Source organism: Cucumis melo, chromosome 1 (assembly GCF_025177605.1).
Source record: "Cucumis melo cultivar AY chromosome 1, USDA_Cmelo_AY_1.0, whole genome shotgun sequence".
In the NCBI taxonomy this organism is placed as follows: Eukaryota; Viridiplantae; Streptophyta; class Magnoliopsida; order Cucurbitales; family Cucurbitaceae; genus Cucumis; species Cucumis melo.
The window spans coordinates 1,534,783-1,548,410 of record NC_066857.1 but is presented as its reverse complement, the minus strand read 5'-3'; the positions used below and the strand labels follow the sequence as shown (position 1 = coordinate 1,548,410).

At 31.7% G+C, this 13,628-nt stretch overlaps 3 protein-coding genes across 3 annotated transcripts; 1 reads left to right on the top strand and 2 right to left on the bottom strand.

Annotated features, from left to right (window-relative positions):
- Positions 1-777: 777 nt before the first annotated feature.
- On the bottom strand, positions 778-5,238 carry LOC103495390 (beta-ureidopropionase). The gene is made up of 6 exons (XM_008456928.3): positions 4,864-5,238; positions 3,612-3,719; positions 2,412-2,600; positions 2,098-2,325; positions 1,793-2,017; positions 778-1,339 (listed from the first exon to the last, which is right to left on the bottom strand). The coding sequence occupies exons 1-6, from the start codon at positions 5,005-5,007 to the stop codon at positions 971-973; spliced, it is 1,263 nt and encodes a 420-aa protein (XP_008455150.2). The 5' UTR covers positions 5,008-5,238; the 3' UTR covers positions 778-970.
- Positions 5,239-6,526: 1,288 nt separating this feature from the next.
- On the bottom strand, positions 6,527-9,273 carry LOC103495389 (uncharacterized). Its single transcript, XM_008456927.2, has 4 exons — positions 8,938-9,273; positions 7,653-7,824; positions 7,171-7,287; positions 6,527-7,023 (listed from the first exon to the last, which is right to left on the bottom strand). The coding sequence occupies exons 1-4, from the start codon at positions 9,045-9,047 to the stop codon at positions 6,856-6,858; spliced, it is 567 nt and encodes a 188-aa protein (XP_008455149.2). The 5' UTR covers positions 9,048-9,273; the 3' UTR covers positions 6,527-6,855.
- Positions 9,274-11,860: 2,587 nt separating this feature from the next.
- LOC103495681 (mitogen-activated protein kinase kinase kinase 20-like) lies at positions 11,861-12,973 on the top strand. The gene has a single exon (XM_008457308.2). The coding sequence runs from the start codon at positions 11,861-11,863 to the stop codon at positions 12,971-12,973; it is 1,113 nt and encodes a 370-aa protein (XP_008455530.2).
- Positions 12,974-13,628: the final 655 nt, after the last annotated feature.

Here is a 13,628-nt window from a genome sequence, read left to right as displayed (position 1 = left end):
GTAATCCCGTAACGTTCTATAAATGGGGCCTAGAAAACCGGCATGAAAGACACTACAACATCATGCAAGCACTTAAAGAGCGAGAGCCAATGAGCAAGACCGAAGACTCGAGAGCTAGATGGGTAACAAAGACAATTGAAATGACATCCACAAAAGGTCGGTTACCAAAATTGTTTCTATAAGGGTTTCATTTTCTATTTTGAACCTCCAAAACGAGTCATAATTTTGCTAAGGATAGTAATTTCTTAGCATGGACACTCCAAATACCAAAGAAACTAACCATGTGAAAATTAAAAACAAAGATATATAAAGCAGAACTAATTTTCTTTTAGCTTACACTCTAAATTAAAATAATCTAAGTCTCAAACATAACTTATTGTAACTCAACTATAATAATCTAAGATTATAGTAACCAACTTTATGTCTCAGATGCCCTAATTTATAAATCTTGTCTAAGACTATATTGATTTGTAAGTCTTGTCCATAAGGTCATTCCCTTCCAAAAACAATATTAATAACCAACACTTAAGACTATAACAACTGACTACTTAGCTCAAATGCCCCTAATTGTCCCCAACTCCAAGAGGCCAAGTTAATATCTCTCCCATTGTGTGATGTTATGTTAAAACCATTGGCTAATTTATAAAATAAAACTTCTACTCTTTCTCTATCTCTCTTAAACTGTTCTTAGAAATTATTCCAATAAAAGTGTTTCTTACTCCAAAGAAACATAAAATAAAAGCCATCAAACAACTCAAGAGTCGAGACTGTTGTCAATTTCCATCCATCTAACAGCATGCCTCTTTCATTGCTCTTTTTCTAAATATTTTTGTCTATGAACAGGTAAATTATGCAAAGCTTACAAACAGAAGGGAAAGTTAGCTTACTTTTCACATTGGATTATAAAATTATTCAACAAGTTTAACTTACACAATGGCTTCTTTTCTAAATTCTCCAATATGACTATACTTTAAGAAGCCTTCTTCTTGTGTAACAAAGGATCAGAAATGATCTGAGGCTCAAAGTCAGGCTTTAGATACTGAGCAAGCAATTTGGCATACAACTCATATCGAGCAGTCATTCGGAATCCCCACTTATCTTTTTGCTGCCTACACAAGTTAAGATCCATATCAGAGATTAGTAAACCATCCCGGAAACGGGAGAGTGAGGGAGTGCAAGATGCATCTGGTGCAGAGAAATGGCTGGACCCGTAGAAGTGACCAAAATCTGTATGTTGTGGTTTCCCATCGCCCGAAGTGAATGGATTTGGGAAAATCTCGGTCCCAACACGATTGATTGATCCGACAAAATAACTATTTGCTATTGCAGCATTTCGGGCCTGCAAACACAGAAGATGTTGATCAAAATTTCAAACGATAAGAAGGGCAGAAAAAGTATATTGAGTTCTCTACGGAAATGGATAGAGCTATCATAGTCACCGACTGCTCAAATAAAAATCACAGTGGAACTAGATTCGTAATTTCCAACTGAAGCCGAAAAATGTAACTGACCAAACTTGAAGCATCCAAGTCAAAGGCAAAAAAGCCAAACGTTTTCTCCTTAGAACTGTTTTCTCTTTAGAACAAGTTCCAAGGACACAGTTGTTCAACGTCTAGAATAGATCTTGTTCAAGTAAAGTCATGAAAAAGTTGGTTATTGCGATTTGCAATTCAAAAGGGAAGGAAAGAGAACAAGAATTTGCAATCATTTGCCTTGCTTGACATTTGTGGTATAAGTGAAATGGTTACCTGGAACAAACAAGAAACGAATGAAAACAACTCAAAAGACTAACCTCAATAGGCCACATTGGTTCACTAAGTTCACCAACAGTTGCAGAAGGGTTGAAAACGATCTCGGCACCATTTAAACCGAAAGCTAACCAGTTTAAAGGGTGGTGCCTCCCGTAACATATATTTATTCCAATTTTCCCATAGGCTGTCTCAAACACAGGATGGCCGGTGTTCCCTTCCATGTAATAAGTGCTCTCGTTAAAATCACCAACTCTTGGTATATGGTTCTGCAAAAAGCAATTAACCTAAATAGTTTCTACAGCCGAGAAATTGTGATATGAAAACTAACTCCATAACTAACACTTACCTTGCGATGCTTCCCAATTATGTTTCCATGATTACCAATAACAACAGCAGTATTCCACAAAGTATCTCCATGACTAACATCTCTCTCAAGAATTGAACTTACAATGACCATGTTGTATCTTATTGCAAGATCCTGAAGAAACCGTGTAGATTCCCCGTCAATTGGCTCTGCAAATTCACACCACCGCTTTTCACGGGTACAAAAGGCAAATGGCATCATCCATGCTTCCTACACGTATATATCTATGAATGTAAAACCCCTAAAAGGAAATATAAGTAGAAATACACAGAAAGAAGTTAGCCAGGATAACCTACTTGCAAGCATAATATGTTGACTCCAGAAGCACCTGCTGCATCAATAATTGGCTTCACTTTCTCAAGAATAGCCCTCTTTTGGTCTAAAAAGGGGGCAGTTGTAGGAAGAGCAATAGAATTTTGAATAAGACCCACCCTTACTATTCGAGGTTCTCTCACTGATTCCTTGTCAGCATGAAAGCGGAAAGCCTGAAATGATTCAAAAGAACAATAGATATAAACATCAATAAAAGTCCATAGAAATTTAAAGGAAAGATAAGAAAATCCCGCAAGAGCTATCCACCACATAAATGTTGCACGGTGAATATAGTAATTTCTATGACATATAGAGTAGAAGTTTGAAGGTCACAATAAATTTTTTCCAGAGGAGCCTTTTCTCTATACAATTTGCAGAGTTGAGGCATTCAAATCCCATAAAAATTCAATTGTATCCTAATATTACCGGTATCATCTCGACGTTGTTGGATAATTAATGTGTTAGAATGACCATAACAGCTCTGGCTTACTACACTGAATTATTTTTATTTTCCTCTTTATGTTTTGGAAAAGAGAGGGCAATAGAGCAATGAATGTGTATTATAAAAGACTAAGCCTACACTGATCTCTCATTTTTCTAGGATAAATATGAACAAAACTTATGTAAAAACTACGTCTAAGGTCCTCTATTCCATTACTTCTTCAGTGTGCTCCACAAAAACCAAATTATTAGTTAATTACTTCCAGTGCAATCCAACATGTTAAAGTAATGATATAAGATTAAATGTACACATCCCATCAACTTAAGTTTTTGAATTCAGCAGTGATTTAACATGGTACTTGAGTAGCAGATCCTATGTTCAAACATGCGTAATGTCATTTTCTCTCCAATTAATATTGATAAGCATTTGTTGAGTTTACTCCAATTTTCAAGCACACAAGTGAAGAGAAAGGTTAAAGCATTGATATATTATTAAATTTACCATAACTCATCGAGTTAAGATTTTGGGTTCATTACAATAATGGATTACCAACATTTGACAACATCACAACTAAACGATAAAAATAAGAAACAGATTGCTAACTGCTTCTTGTAAAACAGACTGGAACCCAATCAAACTCTTACTAAAGGAGACATAAATATTAATTTGGTTTCTCTATTGTCAATAACACACGATCAAAGTTAACAAAGAAACTTAAGAAGAGACTCCTACAAGTGATTACCTGGAGGTCAAAATCATGCTCTAGAGAAAGACTATTCACAGGTTCTGCAAGAGAAAGAGTTTGAAGTGGCTTTCCACAGTTGAGCCCTAACAGCAACCGGCTAACTTCCTGGGATTAGCAACACATTGTTGAAGATCATCTAATATTTTCGAAGGTCAAAGCAAACAAATAAATGCTAGAACCAAGCTAGGAGAACACAAATCAATAATGCAATAGAATATGTTGGCCTGAGGAGGAAAGAAAAAATTGAACTGATTATGTCCAATGTTTCAGCAGATGCCAAAAATGTTTATTAATAACTTCTAAAGCAGTGAAGACCGGAATAACAATAATAAAAAAGAAGAAAAAAAATACTGTACTTGTTAGGCAATGAAATAGTATAATAATCCAAATAAAGATAAAATAGCTATAGCATGGACCAGACACACTGGTCATATAAAAGTCATAATCAGCAAGTACACACCACGATTATTTGTTTTCCAGTACTTTGCTACGTGGATCTAACAAACTTGGCACTCTATCACATTGTTGTTCAATAATTCTTCATGGCCCTATTTAATAATGATTTTGTGATTTTTTCCTATTTTCTAAGAACTGGAGCATATGGAAACTAATTATACCCATGATAAACAAAATAGCATGTACCTTTCTTTTTGGTTTCCAAAATTTGGCTTGGAAGTAGATTAGAAGATAAAGAAAACATGTGAGTAAATAAGTATGATTTTGAAAACCATAAACAAAAAAGTTTGTTTGGTTTTAACCCGTTGACATAGAATTTAATAGATCGTGTACAAAATTTGGTCAAGAATTCTCAAGTACATACACCAGATATAGCTAATTCAGTAGCTGCAAAGGAAAAACAGTTGGCTACAATTAGTTCTTTTCAACAAAACAAAGGCTCCTCAGGTAGAAAAAAAGAAATTGTACGAATCTCCACCAACCGAGAACAAAGTAATTACAATTAACAACTAACTTTCGAAACTAAAACGCTTATGCGACTGATCAAACTTAATACATCAGAAAAAAAAAAAAGAAAAAAAAAACTCAGGCGGCATCTCTCAGATAAAGTAGGAAAAGATTCCCAGATTCACATAATCCACCGCCCAACAGTACGGAATCACACAAAGCTCAAAGAAATGAGCAAAAACAATAATCAACATCCACAAACAGATCATTAACAATTTTCCGTAATCCCTTCGCTCATATTTCCACACAGAAATTCGCTTAAAGAAGAAAAGGAAGAAAAAACGACCTGAAATATGTGAGGTTTGAGATTTGCAGCAAGGAGTTGATGAAGCGAGTCGTAACCACAGACGGAGCCATTATTAGTGGCGTCTTTTCCATCGTTGAGCTCTCCGTTTGCAGCGTCAGTGATTGAGGTATTACTATTCTCCATTGTTGTCTCTTCACTGATCTTGTTGAATTGAAGGAAGATAAAAGGCGTAATAAAATAGATATATACAGAAAAAATTGCTCGATGACGACGACGACGGCGACGATGATTGATTATATGATTTGTCGTTTCTATTAAGACTAACGTGGGATTAAAGCTTTATCGCTTCATCACAGCACACACCTCGGATGCATGTGTTTGGTACATTACAAATAAGAAAACATAATTAAGAGTGCATTAAAATATGATTTTTGTAAATTGAAGAATTTTTCTTTTTAATATCGCGTTTTTTAGAAGTAATGTCAAAAATAGGACATGAAAAGAAAAATATTAACACGTTAGTTTAGGCGAAATTGTATACGGATACACAATCTATTTGAATAATAAAAAGAAAAAAAGAAATCTAAATTGAATTTTTTTTCGAATAGAGAGTGATTTCAAAATGATTACAAATTATGGTACTCTAATATCTAATATATTTAATTACTTGTAATATTTATCATATTTGTAATATGCAAAAAAAATGCTATAAGTTATCTTTATTTCTTTTTTTTTTTTTTGTCATCTGATGCAATTTTTCTTTTTAAAATTGGTTTAGGTATGTATTTATTTTTTCGAAATTAATTTGGATGATATAGTATAAAAGTTGATATTAAATTACTTATTGATATGATAGTGTATTTGAGAGTTATTTTTAAAATATTATTTTCAAATATCGCAAATTAGCCTATCTTTAATTGATAAATTGTTTGTGCTAAGTTTCTATATGGATTGCGAGATATTTTCAAGAGTTTTGTTATTTAAAATAATATTAATTTTTAAACTTTCAATCGATCATAATTTAGTTTAGGAATTTTAAATAAAAAAAATTGATAAATTATTTATAGTTCATGAAACAAAACCACTAAAAACATCTATGAAGTTTAAATATTTTGTCAAATGTTATATTTTGATTATTTCTCTTGAATTTTTACTGTAAGTAAGTTAGAAACATATACGTATGGTATTTTCTTGCATAAAAATTATCAATATTATTTAAACAAATTTAAGTTTGAGGAGCTGAATTTAAAATTTCTTTGAAGTATAGAGATTAAATTTGAAAGTATATATTGGACCAACATTTTCTACCAATATTAATATAATTTGCATTTTATGTACTCAAAAGTGAGTACAAAATAATAACTAACCTATACTATCTTTACTTGGGGTTAGAGATTCAAATAACTAAAGTATAACTACATTCAAAATAAAATTATATGTAAGAAGAGAAACTTCACAATTTTGGAAGAGTAAAGAAAACCATTGTTAAGGGAAAATGCATAATTTATTTTCAATAGAAGTGTTAAAAATGGAAATTATGTAACGAATATTTGATTCAGAAAACCTCAAATGATTGTTGAGTTAGGGATGGTTCCAACTCCAAAAAGAGGAAACCTTCCCCTACATTTTACCAAAACCCAACTTAACAGACCAAGAATTCAATGTAAATAGGCACACACAATTTCTTTCAAGAGAGAGAAAATTCATAAACCAGTCGGACTTCAATAATTTGTAGTTAGATATAACCAACAAACGCCATTATTGTTGTTCTCCCATCACAGCTTCTAAATATACTGTTGACCCTGACAGAGATGGATCTAAGCCAATGGTATGAACGAGTTTGAAGAACCAAAGTGCTACTTCAACTATATATTCTTTTAAGCATCAAACTATCGGATTAAGTTTCTAGGAGCCTAAATAAATATATGCTAAACGTTCTTAAGGCAGTTGACAAAACGCATCTGAAAATATATAATAATCCCCCCCAAATACTAGGGAAAATGAAAATAATCTCACAGTTTATAATCACGTTTACTCGGTCTTTTCTGATGAAGTTGAGTTCTGTGTGTACTTTGTCCATTTCTTCTTGTTCTTCTCAATCTTATTCACATTCTGGGAGTAACTTGTGAGTCCCTGCCTCAGTGCCCCAAGATTAACTCCATTGCCAACGAGAATACTAGTTACTCCCATTTTGGAAACCTGTAGTTGCCAAAAGAAAACTTTGTTAAGATGGCAGTAGATAGATATGGCATTCTTAGAATGCTTTCTTATGCCAATCAATGCAAATTCAAAGAACTATCTTAGAATACAAGGAACAAAGAAAAGTTATGAGAAAGATGGGTTTACAGTTTCAATGTTACGGTCCTCGTCATCAAAGAATAGCATAGACTTGAATGGTACACCAGTCCGAGAATGAATTCTCTGGAAGTGATCCGTTTTGTGTGTCCAACTGGAAAATATCTCCTGGAAATGATCGTCCAGCATGAAAAACAGGATAGCGTTAATACGCAAAAATCTCTCACTATAAGCTGATTATTTAAAATACCAATGGCAATAAATGCTCGTTTAAGACCCCAGTTAGAAAATCAGGAGGTTGTTAGAAGAAATAAAGTGCATTTTTAATGCTATTAGGGAAGTAATTACAATTTTTCCTGATTGATGTATAATTGTAGCTACAATATTTTAAGGTTCATTCGTGCTAGGAACTCGTAATTTCTCCAGGAGAAATGGAGAATTCTCATTCCACAAAGTAACAGAAGAAAAACAATAAACTTCATAGACGATGACTGAATAAGAAATGTAAAATGTGTAATCATTTGCATCCTTACCTGAGCTACAAACATTGACTCAATTCCCAATTTACCAATAAACGTCTTGGCAATATCAGATGTTGGTGATCTAGAAGCAATGGCAAGGTCAATTCCTTTGTCTTTAAGAGCATATAATATGCCTTTGGCATGAGGATACATAGATGGCATTTCACGTTTGGAGCGACATTCACTGTCAAAATAGAAAGATGAGGTTAGGGTCAAACTTGATTAGATAACTTTCGCAAAAACAACCATATTAAGCATGACTAACAAATCGTCCTCAGCTAACCCCAAGATATAAGAGACGGTAAGAGACATTCTACATTTTCTCGATTTAACTGCAGGCTAAAAACTCTTCACCCATTTGATAACTATTTGGACTTTGAATTTTGGTTTTTTGTTTTTGAAAGGTTAAGTTTGCTTATAAACACAACTCTTAAGTAACATAACACCTATAAGTTACTTTGTTTTGTTTTTGAAATTTGACTAATAATTCAAATGTTTTCTTAAGAAATGTGAAAAATCGTAATAAAGAGAAAATAAACATACATTTGGAAAAGAGAAAACACTAAATAAAATCGTTATCAAATAGCAAGAGTTTAGCGCAATTGACATCTGTATGTGTTAAGGACCAAGAAGTTCAGTGTTCAAATTACCGTCCCCTATTTGTACTAAAAAAATTGTTATCAAATGGGTTGGTTTTCTCTTGAAGCAGGCAGTGGGGTGGTTGAAACCTACATCTAGTGGCTGTACTCGTGTATGATTTGGATGAGATAAAACTTCAAAATTACTACATATTAAGAAGCGATAGACGCCATAAGCTTGCACATTGACAGAGGATATAACTACAGATTGATATTGAACTCATCTATGAGATTGCTGCAAGCTAGAAAATCTGAATATCACAAACGACCCCATTTTAATTTAAATTCGCTCAAGTAGCACGAACATCAGTTCAGATATGAAAAAACCTAATAATCTTGATAACAAATAACGGAAGAAGGGACGAAGCTTAGCTAATGAAATTCATCTATAAAATATTGTACTTCAATTTTCATTTCTTAGAAAAATCTTTCCGTCCGAGTCAAAAAAATTCAACGGGAAAGAAAACAAAGCAAAGGAAAACAGAATTTCATCAAAATTCCCCCAAGTGCAAAAGGAAGTACAGCAGCATTGAATCGGCTCAAAAATGAAAACGATAGAAGCAACAGTTATGGGAAATAATCAATGGGCATGGGTTTTTCTGAGTCAACAAATGGGAAGAAAGTGAAATAGAAGATGAAAAAAGAGAGGGAGAAATTACCAATAGAATGGCCAGAGAGTGTAATCAAGGTCGAAGACTACCAATTTGGGAAGAACTTGAAACATTCCAATAATCTGCAGAGCCTCGGCCTTGACGCTGTCGTCGGCCATATCGGTTCCTCCACTCCGACGATGGGGAACGCTTTGGATTAACGCTACGTCGAGTAATTGATTGGTTAATGTCGTTCAACGGTTGAAAAGTTGGATTGTTTTCTCTTCTTTTAAAAACTGCCCTCACCAAAGGTTTTGGTTGGAAGTATCTTGGAAGTTAGATGTTTCAATTTAACTCTTCAATTTCTCTGCGTGTGTAAGTATAAGTAAAATACGTACAAATCTCTATAGCTCATTTAAGTTTTTCTTTTTTTTTCTTTGGTTATTTATAACAATTTTTCTTAAATTTATACGTTTGAGGTTTAAATCGATACATATATGAAAGTTCAAAGTTTAAAATATAATGTTTGAATTGATACTGAATTTAAATTGATATTTGTGAAAAGAAGATAAACAAATAAAATTTGGGAAGTAGAAACTAACCCTAAAGTATGACTTAGGGACGGTTTGGAATGAATTGAGAAAAAAATATTTTCTAAAAAATGTATTTTCATTTAAATATTTTTTTTCTAAAAACTCTTTGAAAGAAAAACACGGGTGTTTGGCAATTTTATTTTTTCAAATGTGTTCTTAGACAAAAATTTGTTTGATTTGTAATAGAGCAAAGATTTATATATCTAGAATTTGTTCGTGGAGATTTTGATAGAAATTCGACAACGATCGTCGAAGATGGTGGTTTGAGGTAGTCGGGCACATTCACGGTAAAATGATAATCACAAATTGGCGACAATGGTCAATGGAAGTCAAACAATGTCAATTACAAAAAAAAAAAAAAAATAGTCGTTAGCAGTTGGCCGATATCGAACATAGAAAAACGATTGACAAAAGTTAACTGGTAACGGCTACCATAAAACAATTGACAAAAATAAGCCAACAACGGTAAAAATAAATGACCAACTTAGGGACATTAATTACCATTAAACACACAACATATATTTTTTTTTAAGTTGGTTTAAGGTGTTTATCCTAAACTACATTATTCTATAAATTCATTATTTCAAAATTTATTTTAGGTGATTACCAAACACATGATATTTTTTCCAAAACAACTTATTTCTTAATTTAATCATTTGAGAAGGCAATCCAAACACACCCTTAGTTATAATTACATTTTAAATTTGATCGATTATTCACTTCTCCTAACTTTGCCTAATTTTTTAATACTCCTTGCAAATTTTTCTTTGCAATGGTTATCTAATAGTTAGCTTTTAATTTAAAATTTTTTATGTTTAAATTTATGCATTACTTCAATTTCTATTGATACATTTAAATATATTTTTTAAAAAAATTAGCTTTGTAGTCCTTAGGTTTTAATGAATATGTGTTTTGATCCCGAGTTTTAACAATAGATCTTTTTTAGTTGTTTATAAAAATAGATTCATTTGGTTCCCGAGTTTTAAAATGTACATTTTTAGTTCATGAGTTTTTAAAAATAGGTTTAAAAGACCATCAAATAACTTTATACTAATTATATGACATTTTAAAAATTCATATACTCTCTAAAACTATTTTTAAAAATTTTAAATATCGTATAATTATTTTGAAAAGGTCAAACATAAGTACTTTTAGAACCTTGTAAACATATTTTTTAAAATTTGGAGACTAATATTGTACATTTTAAAAACTCGAAGATCAAATAAGTATGGGATAGTTGCAAATATAGCAATTTTATTCAAAATAATTAAGTATATAGCAACATTTTAAAAAAATTACAAATATAGCAAAATTTGTCAAAGTCGGAGTCTATCACTGATAGACTATGTAGTAAATGTTGGTCTATCACTGATAAACCATAGAAGTCTATCAATGATCGAAGTCTATCACCGATAGACTTTGTTATATTTGCAATTTTTTAAAAATATTGCTACATACTTAATAATTATTCTAAAAATTGCTATCCATTATAATTACCCAATAAAGGTATTATACAATAGTTTATAACATTTTGTAAGTTAAACATGCGGACTAAAAAAGTTGATTTTTAAAATTTAGAGACTAAAAAATACATATTTATTAAAATTTGGGGACTAAAAATGTAGATTTTTCTATACTTTTTTCAACTTTTTTCAAAAAGTTTATTTTCTAATTTTGAAATTCAAATTTTGCAATAGCCATTGTTATATGGGGACGTTTTTAAAAATACCAAAAATATTGAAACTATTTAAAAAACATAGATCTCTATATAATCTTTTTTAGTGTTTGTAATTTGTCATCCATAATAATTCTTCATTTATTTATATATTGCTTGAAAATTCAACTAACATTTTATACAATTTACCCTAAATTTTTATTTTTTATATATTAAAGAAAATAAAATATTTTTGAAAACTAATTTCAAAATTCATAAATGGAATAAATTTGAGAGATTTATTTTTAATAATGTATTTTTTTAAAAAATATTGTCAAAAATAAACCGATTTGTGCGTACCCGATACTTGGAAGTAGTAGACGGGGTCTACGAGGACCCCACATTTTCTTTTTTCACGTTATTTAATATATACTTTGTCCAAATCAGGCTATTTTCATCGATAGTTTGCCTTATATCCTATTTTTAAAAAATACATTATTAAAAAAAATTCTTAAAACAAAACGTTAAAGAAAAAGAATATATTTAATTGATTCGGTAATTTGATATAATAATGCAATTCAATTTCAAATAAGGAAAAGGAAGTCAAATTTATTTTCCTTTTCCCTTCTCGAAACACATTCATCCTTCTTAATAAAAAAAGCTCAATCTCCACACTCAAATAAATCACTCTGATTTCTTCGCATTCATTCATATTCTTCTCAAAGCTCTCTCCTGACGTACGATAATGGAGAAATGGGTTTTCGTAAAGGTTTTAGGCCAAGGCTCTGATGGTGTAGTTTGGTTAGCAAAACAAACCATCAGAAGAAAAATCGGTAGGAATCTTCACTATTATTTTGCTGTCAAACTGTCTCCTCTTCGACATAATTCTTCGTTGTTATGGGAAGAACAAGTGTTGAAACAGTTCAAGAACTGTCCAGAAATTGTTCAATATTTAGGTAGTGAGATAACAAGAGGAGGAGATTTGCCTCAGGATAAGGATTTTTACACTTTGAAGTTGGAGTATGCTGCAGGAGGGACTTTGGACGACTTGATCAAACAGAAAGAAAAGTTACCTGAAAATGAGGTGAAAGATTATCTTCGAATGATACTCAAAGGTCTCTCTTGTGTTCATTCTAAGGGGTTTGTTCATGTTGATCTTAAGCCTAACAACATTCTTGCATTCCCTCAAAGTGATGATAAGATGAAGCTAAAGATTGCTGACTTCGGACATGCTGAGAGATGCAAGTTGTATAGGAATGATGATGATGATGATGATGATCAAGATAGAAAGTATGGTGGGTATTGCAGTTCGTTAAAGTTTAAAGGAACACCTCGATATATGTCACCCGAATCCATCGTTTGCAATGAAGTTAATGACGCGCATGATATTTGGTCGTTAGGTTGCGTTTTGGTTAAAATGATTTCTGGAAAATCTGTCTGGGATGATCTTATAGATTCTAGACAATTGATGATGAGACTTTTGGATAACAAGAATTATAATATGCCAACAATACCTAAGGAGTTATCCAAACAAGGTAAGGATTTTATCAAGAAATGCTTTATTCGAAACTGTAAACAACGGTGGACGGCTGATATGTTACTCCAGCATCCCTATCTCATGCACGAAGAAAATGAAGCTGCTACGACAGTGAAAGATGATGATCAGATGCCTACTACACTTGCCAAAGCGCTTTCTTTGTCTCGTCAACGACCATTGAAGAGCCAGACTCGATCTAGTAATAATAATAATAATAGAAAGTTCAATCTTCGAGCAAAGAATTATTTGCTTCCTTTATTAGACAGCATTAATATTTCTTTCCACTCCATCAACAAACGAACAAAATGTAAATTCACATAAGAAAAAGCGAAGAAATTTTGGACAGCTTGGTTTGAATTATGCTATGTTGAGTAACGTAACTGTTCTGATATGAACTTAAAAATGAAGCAGCAGCATCATGACTAATGACTATGGGCACTTCCAATAGATTCAATAATTCTTTTTTGCCATCGTTGCACCTTTTCACGTATATTCTAGTTGGAGATTCTTGTACAGACGATCTATGGTTACATTATTATAGAATATAGCACTCGAGCATAGCTAGAATATTTTTTTGTGTTAGAAATGTGTGTCATCTATTACGAAATGTTCAAAGCAGTTTTCATTTTTATCATCGATTAACTAATTTTTGTTTTGAATTTGTTAACTTACACTTGTTATCAAAATATATGTTTTTTGTCGTACCTAGTTATCGCATCTCAATTGATGACACATAGTTATCACATCTCAAATTTTACTTTTATCATCTTAATCAAAACTAATATATCATATGTCTATTTTACTTTATTTTTTAGAAATCTATAATATATTAAATTTTAAACAAAATGTTGTTTTTTGTTAAGATGAAAACATTTAAAATATTATCATTTTTTTAAACAAAACCACATATGAATCAATGTCTATTTACAATAAAACAAAAAAAAAAAAAATGAAAAAGAAAGTACAATCATTAAAC

Excerpts from the sequence above, each read along its gene's own strand:
- LOC103495390 (XM_008456928.3), bottom strand. The coding sequence starts at position 5,007 with ATGGAGAATAGTAATACCTCAATCACTGACGCTGCAAACGGAGAGCTC. Across the intron at positions 2,601-3,611 it reads AGCATGATTTTGACCTCCAG|GCTTTCCGCTTTCATGCTGA; the intron begins GTAATCACTTGT and ends GAATCATTTCAG. Across the intron at positions 2,018-2,097 it reads TAATTGGGAAGCATCGCAAG|AACCATATACCAAGAGTTGG; the intron begins GTAAGTGTTAGT and ends TGCTTTTTGCAG.
- LOC103495389 (XM_008456927.2), bottom strand. The coding sequence starts at position 9,047 with ATGGCCGACGACAGCGTCAAGGCCGAGGCTCTGCAGATTATTGGAATG. Across the intron at positions 7,825-8,937 it reads ACTCTCTGGCCATTCTATTG|TGAATGTCGCTCCAAACGTG; the intron begins GTAATTTCTCCC and ends CTATTTTGACAG. Across the intron at positions 7,288-7,652 it reads AGTCAATGTTTGTAGCTCAG|GAGATATTTTCCAGTTGGAC; the intron begins GTAAGGATGCAA and ends GATCATTTCCAG.
- LOC103495681 (XM_008457308.2), top strand. The coding sequence starts at position 11,861 with ATGGAGAAATGGGTTTTCGTAAAGGTTTTAGGCCAAGGCTCTGATGGT.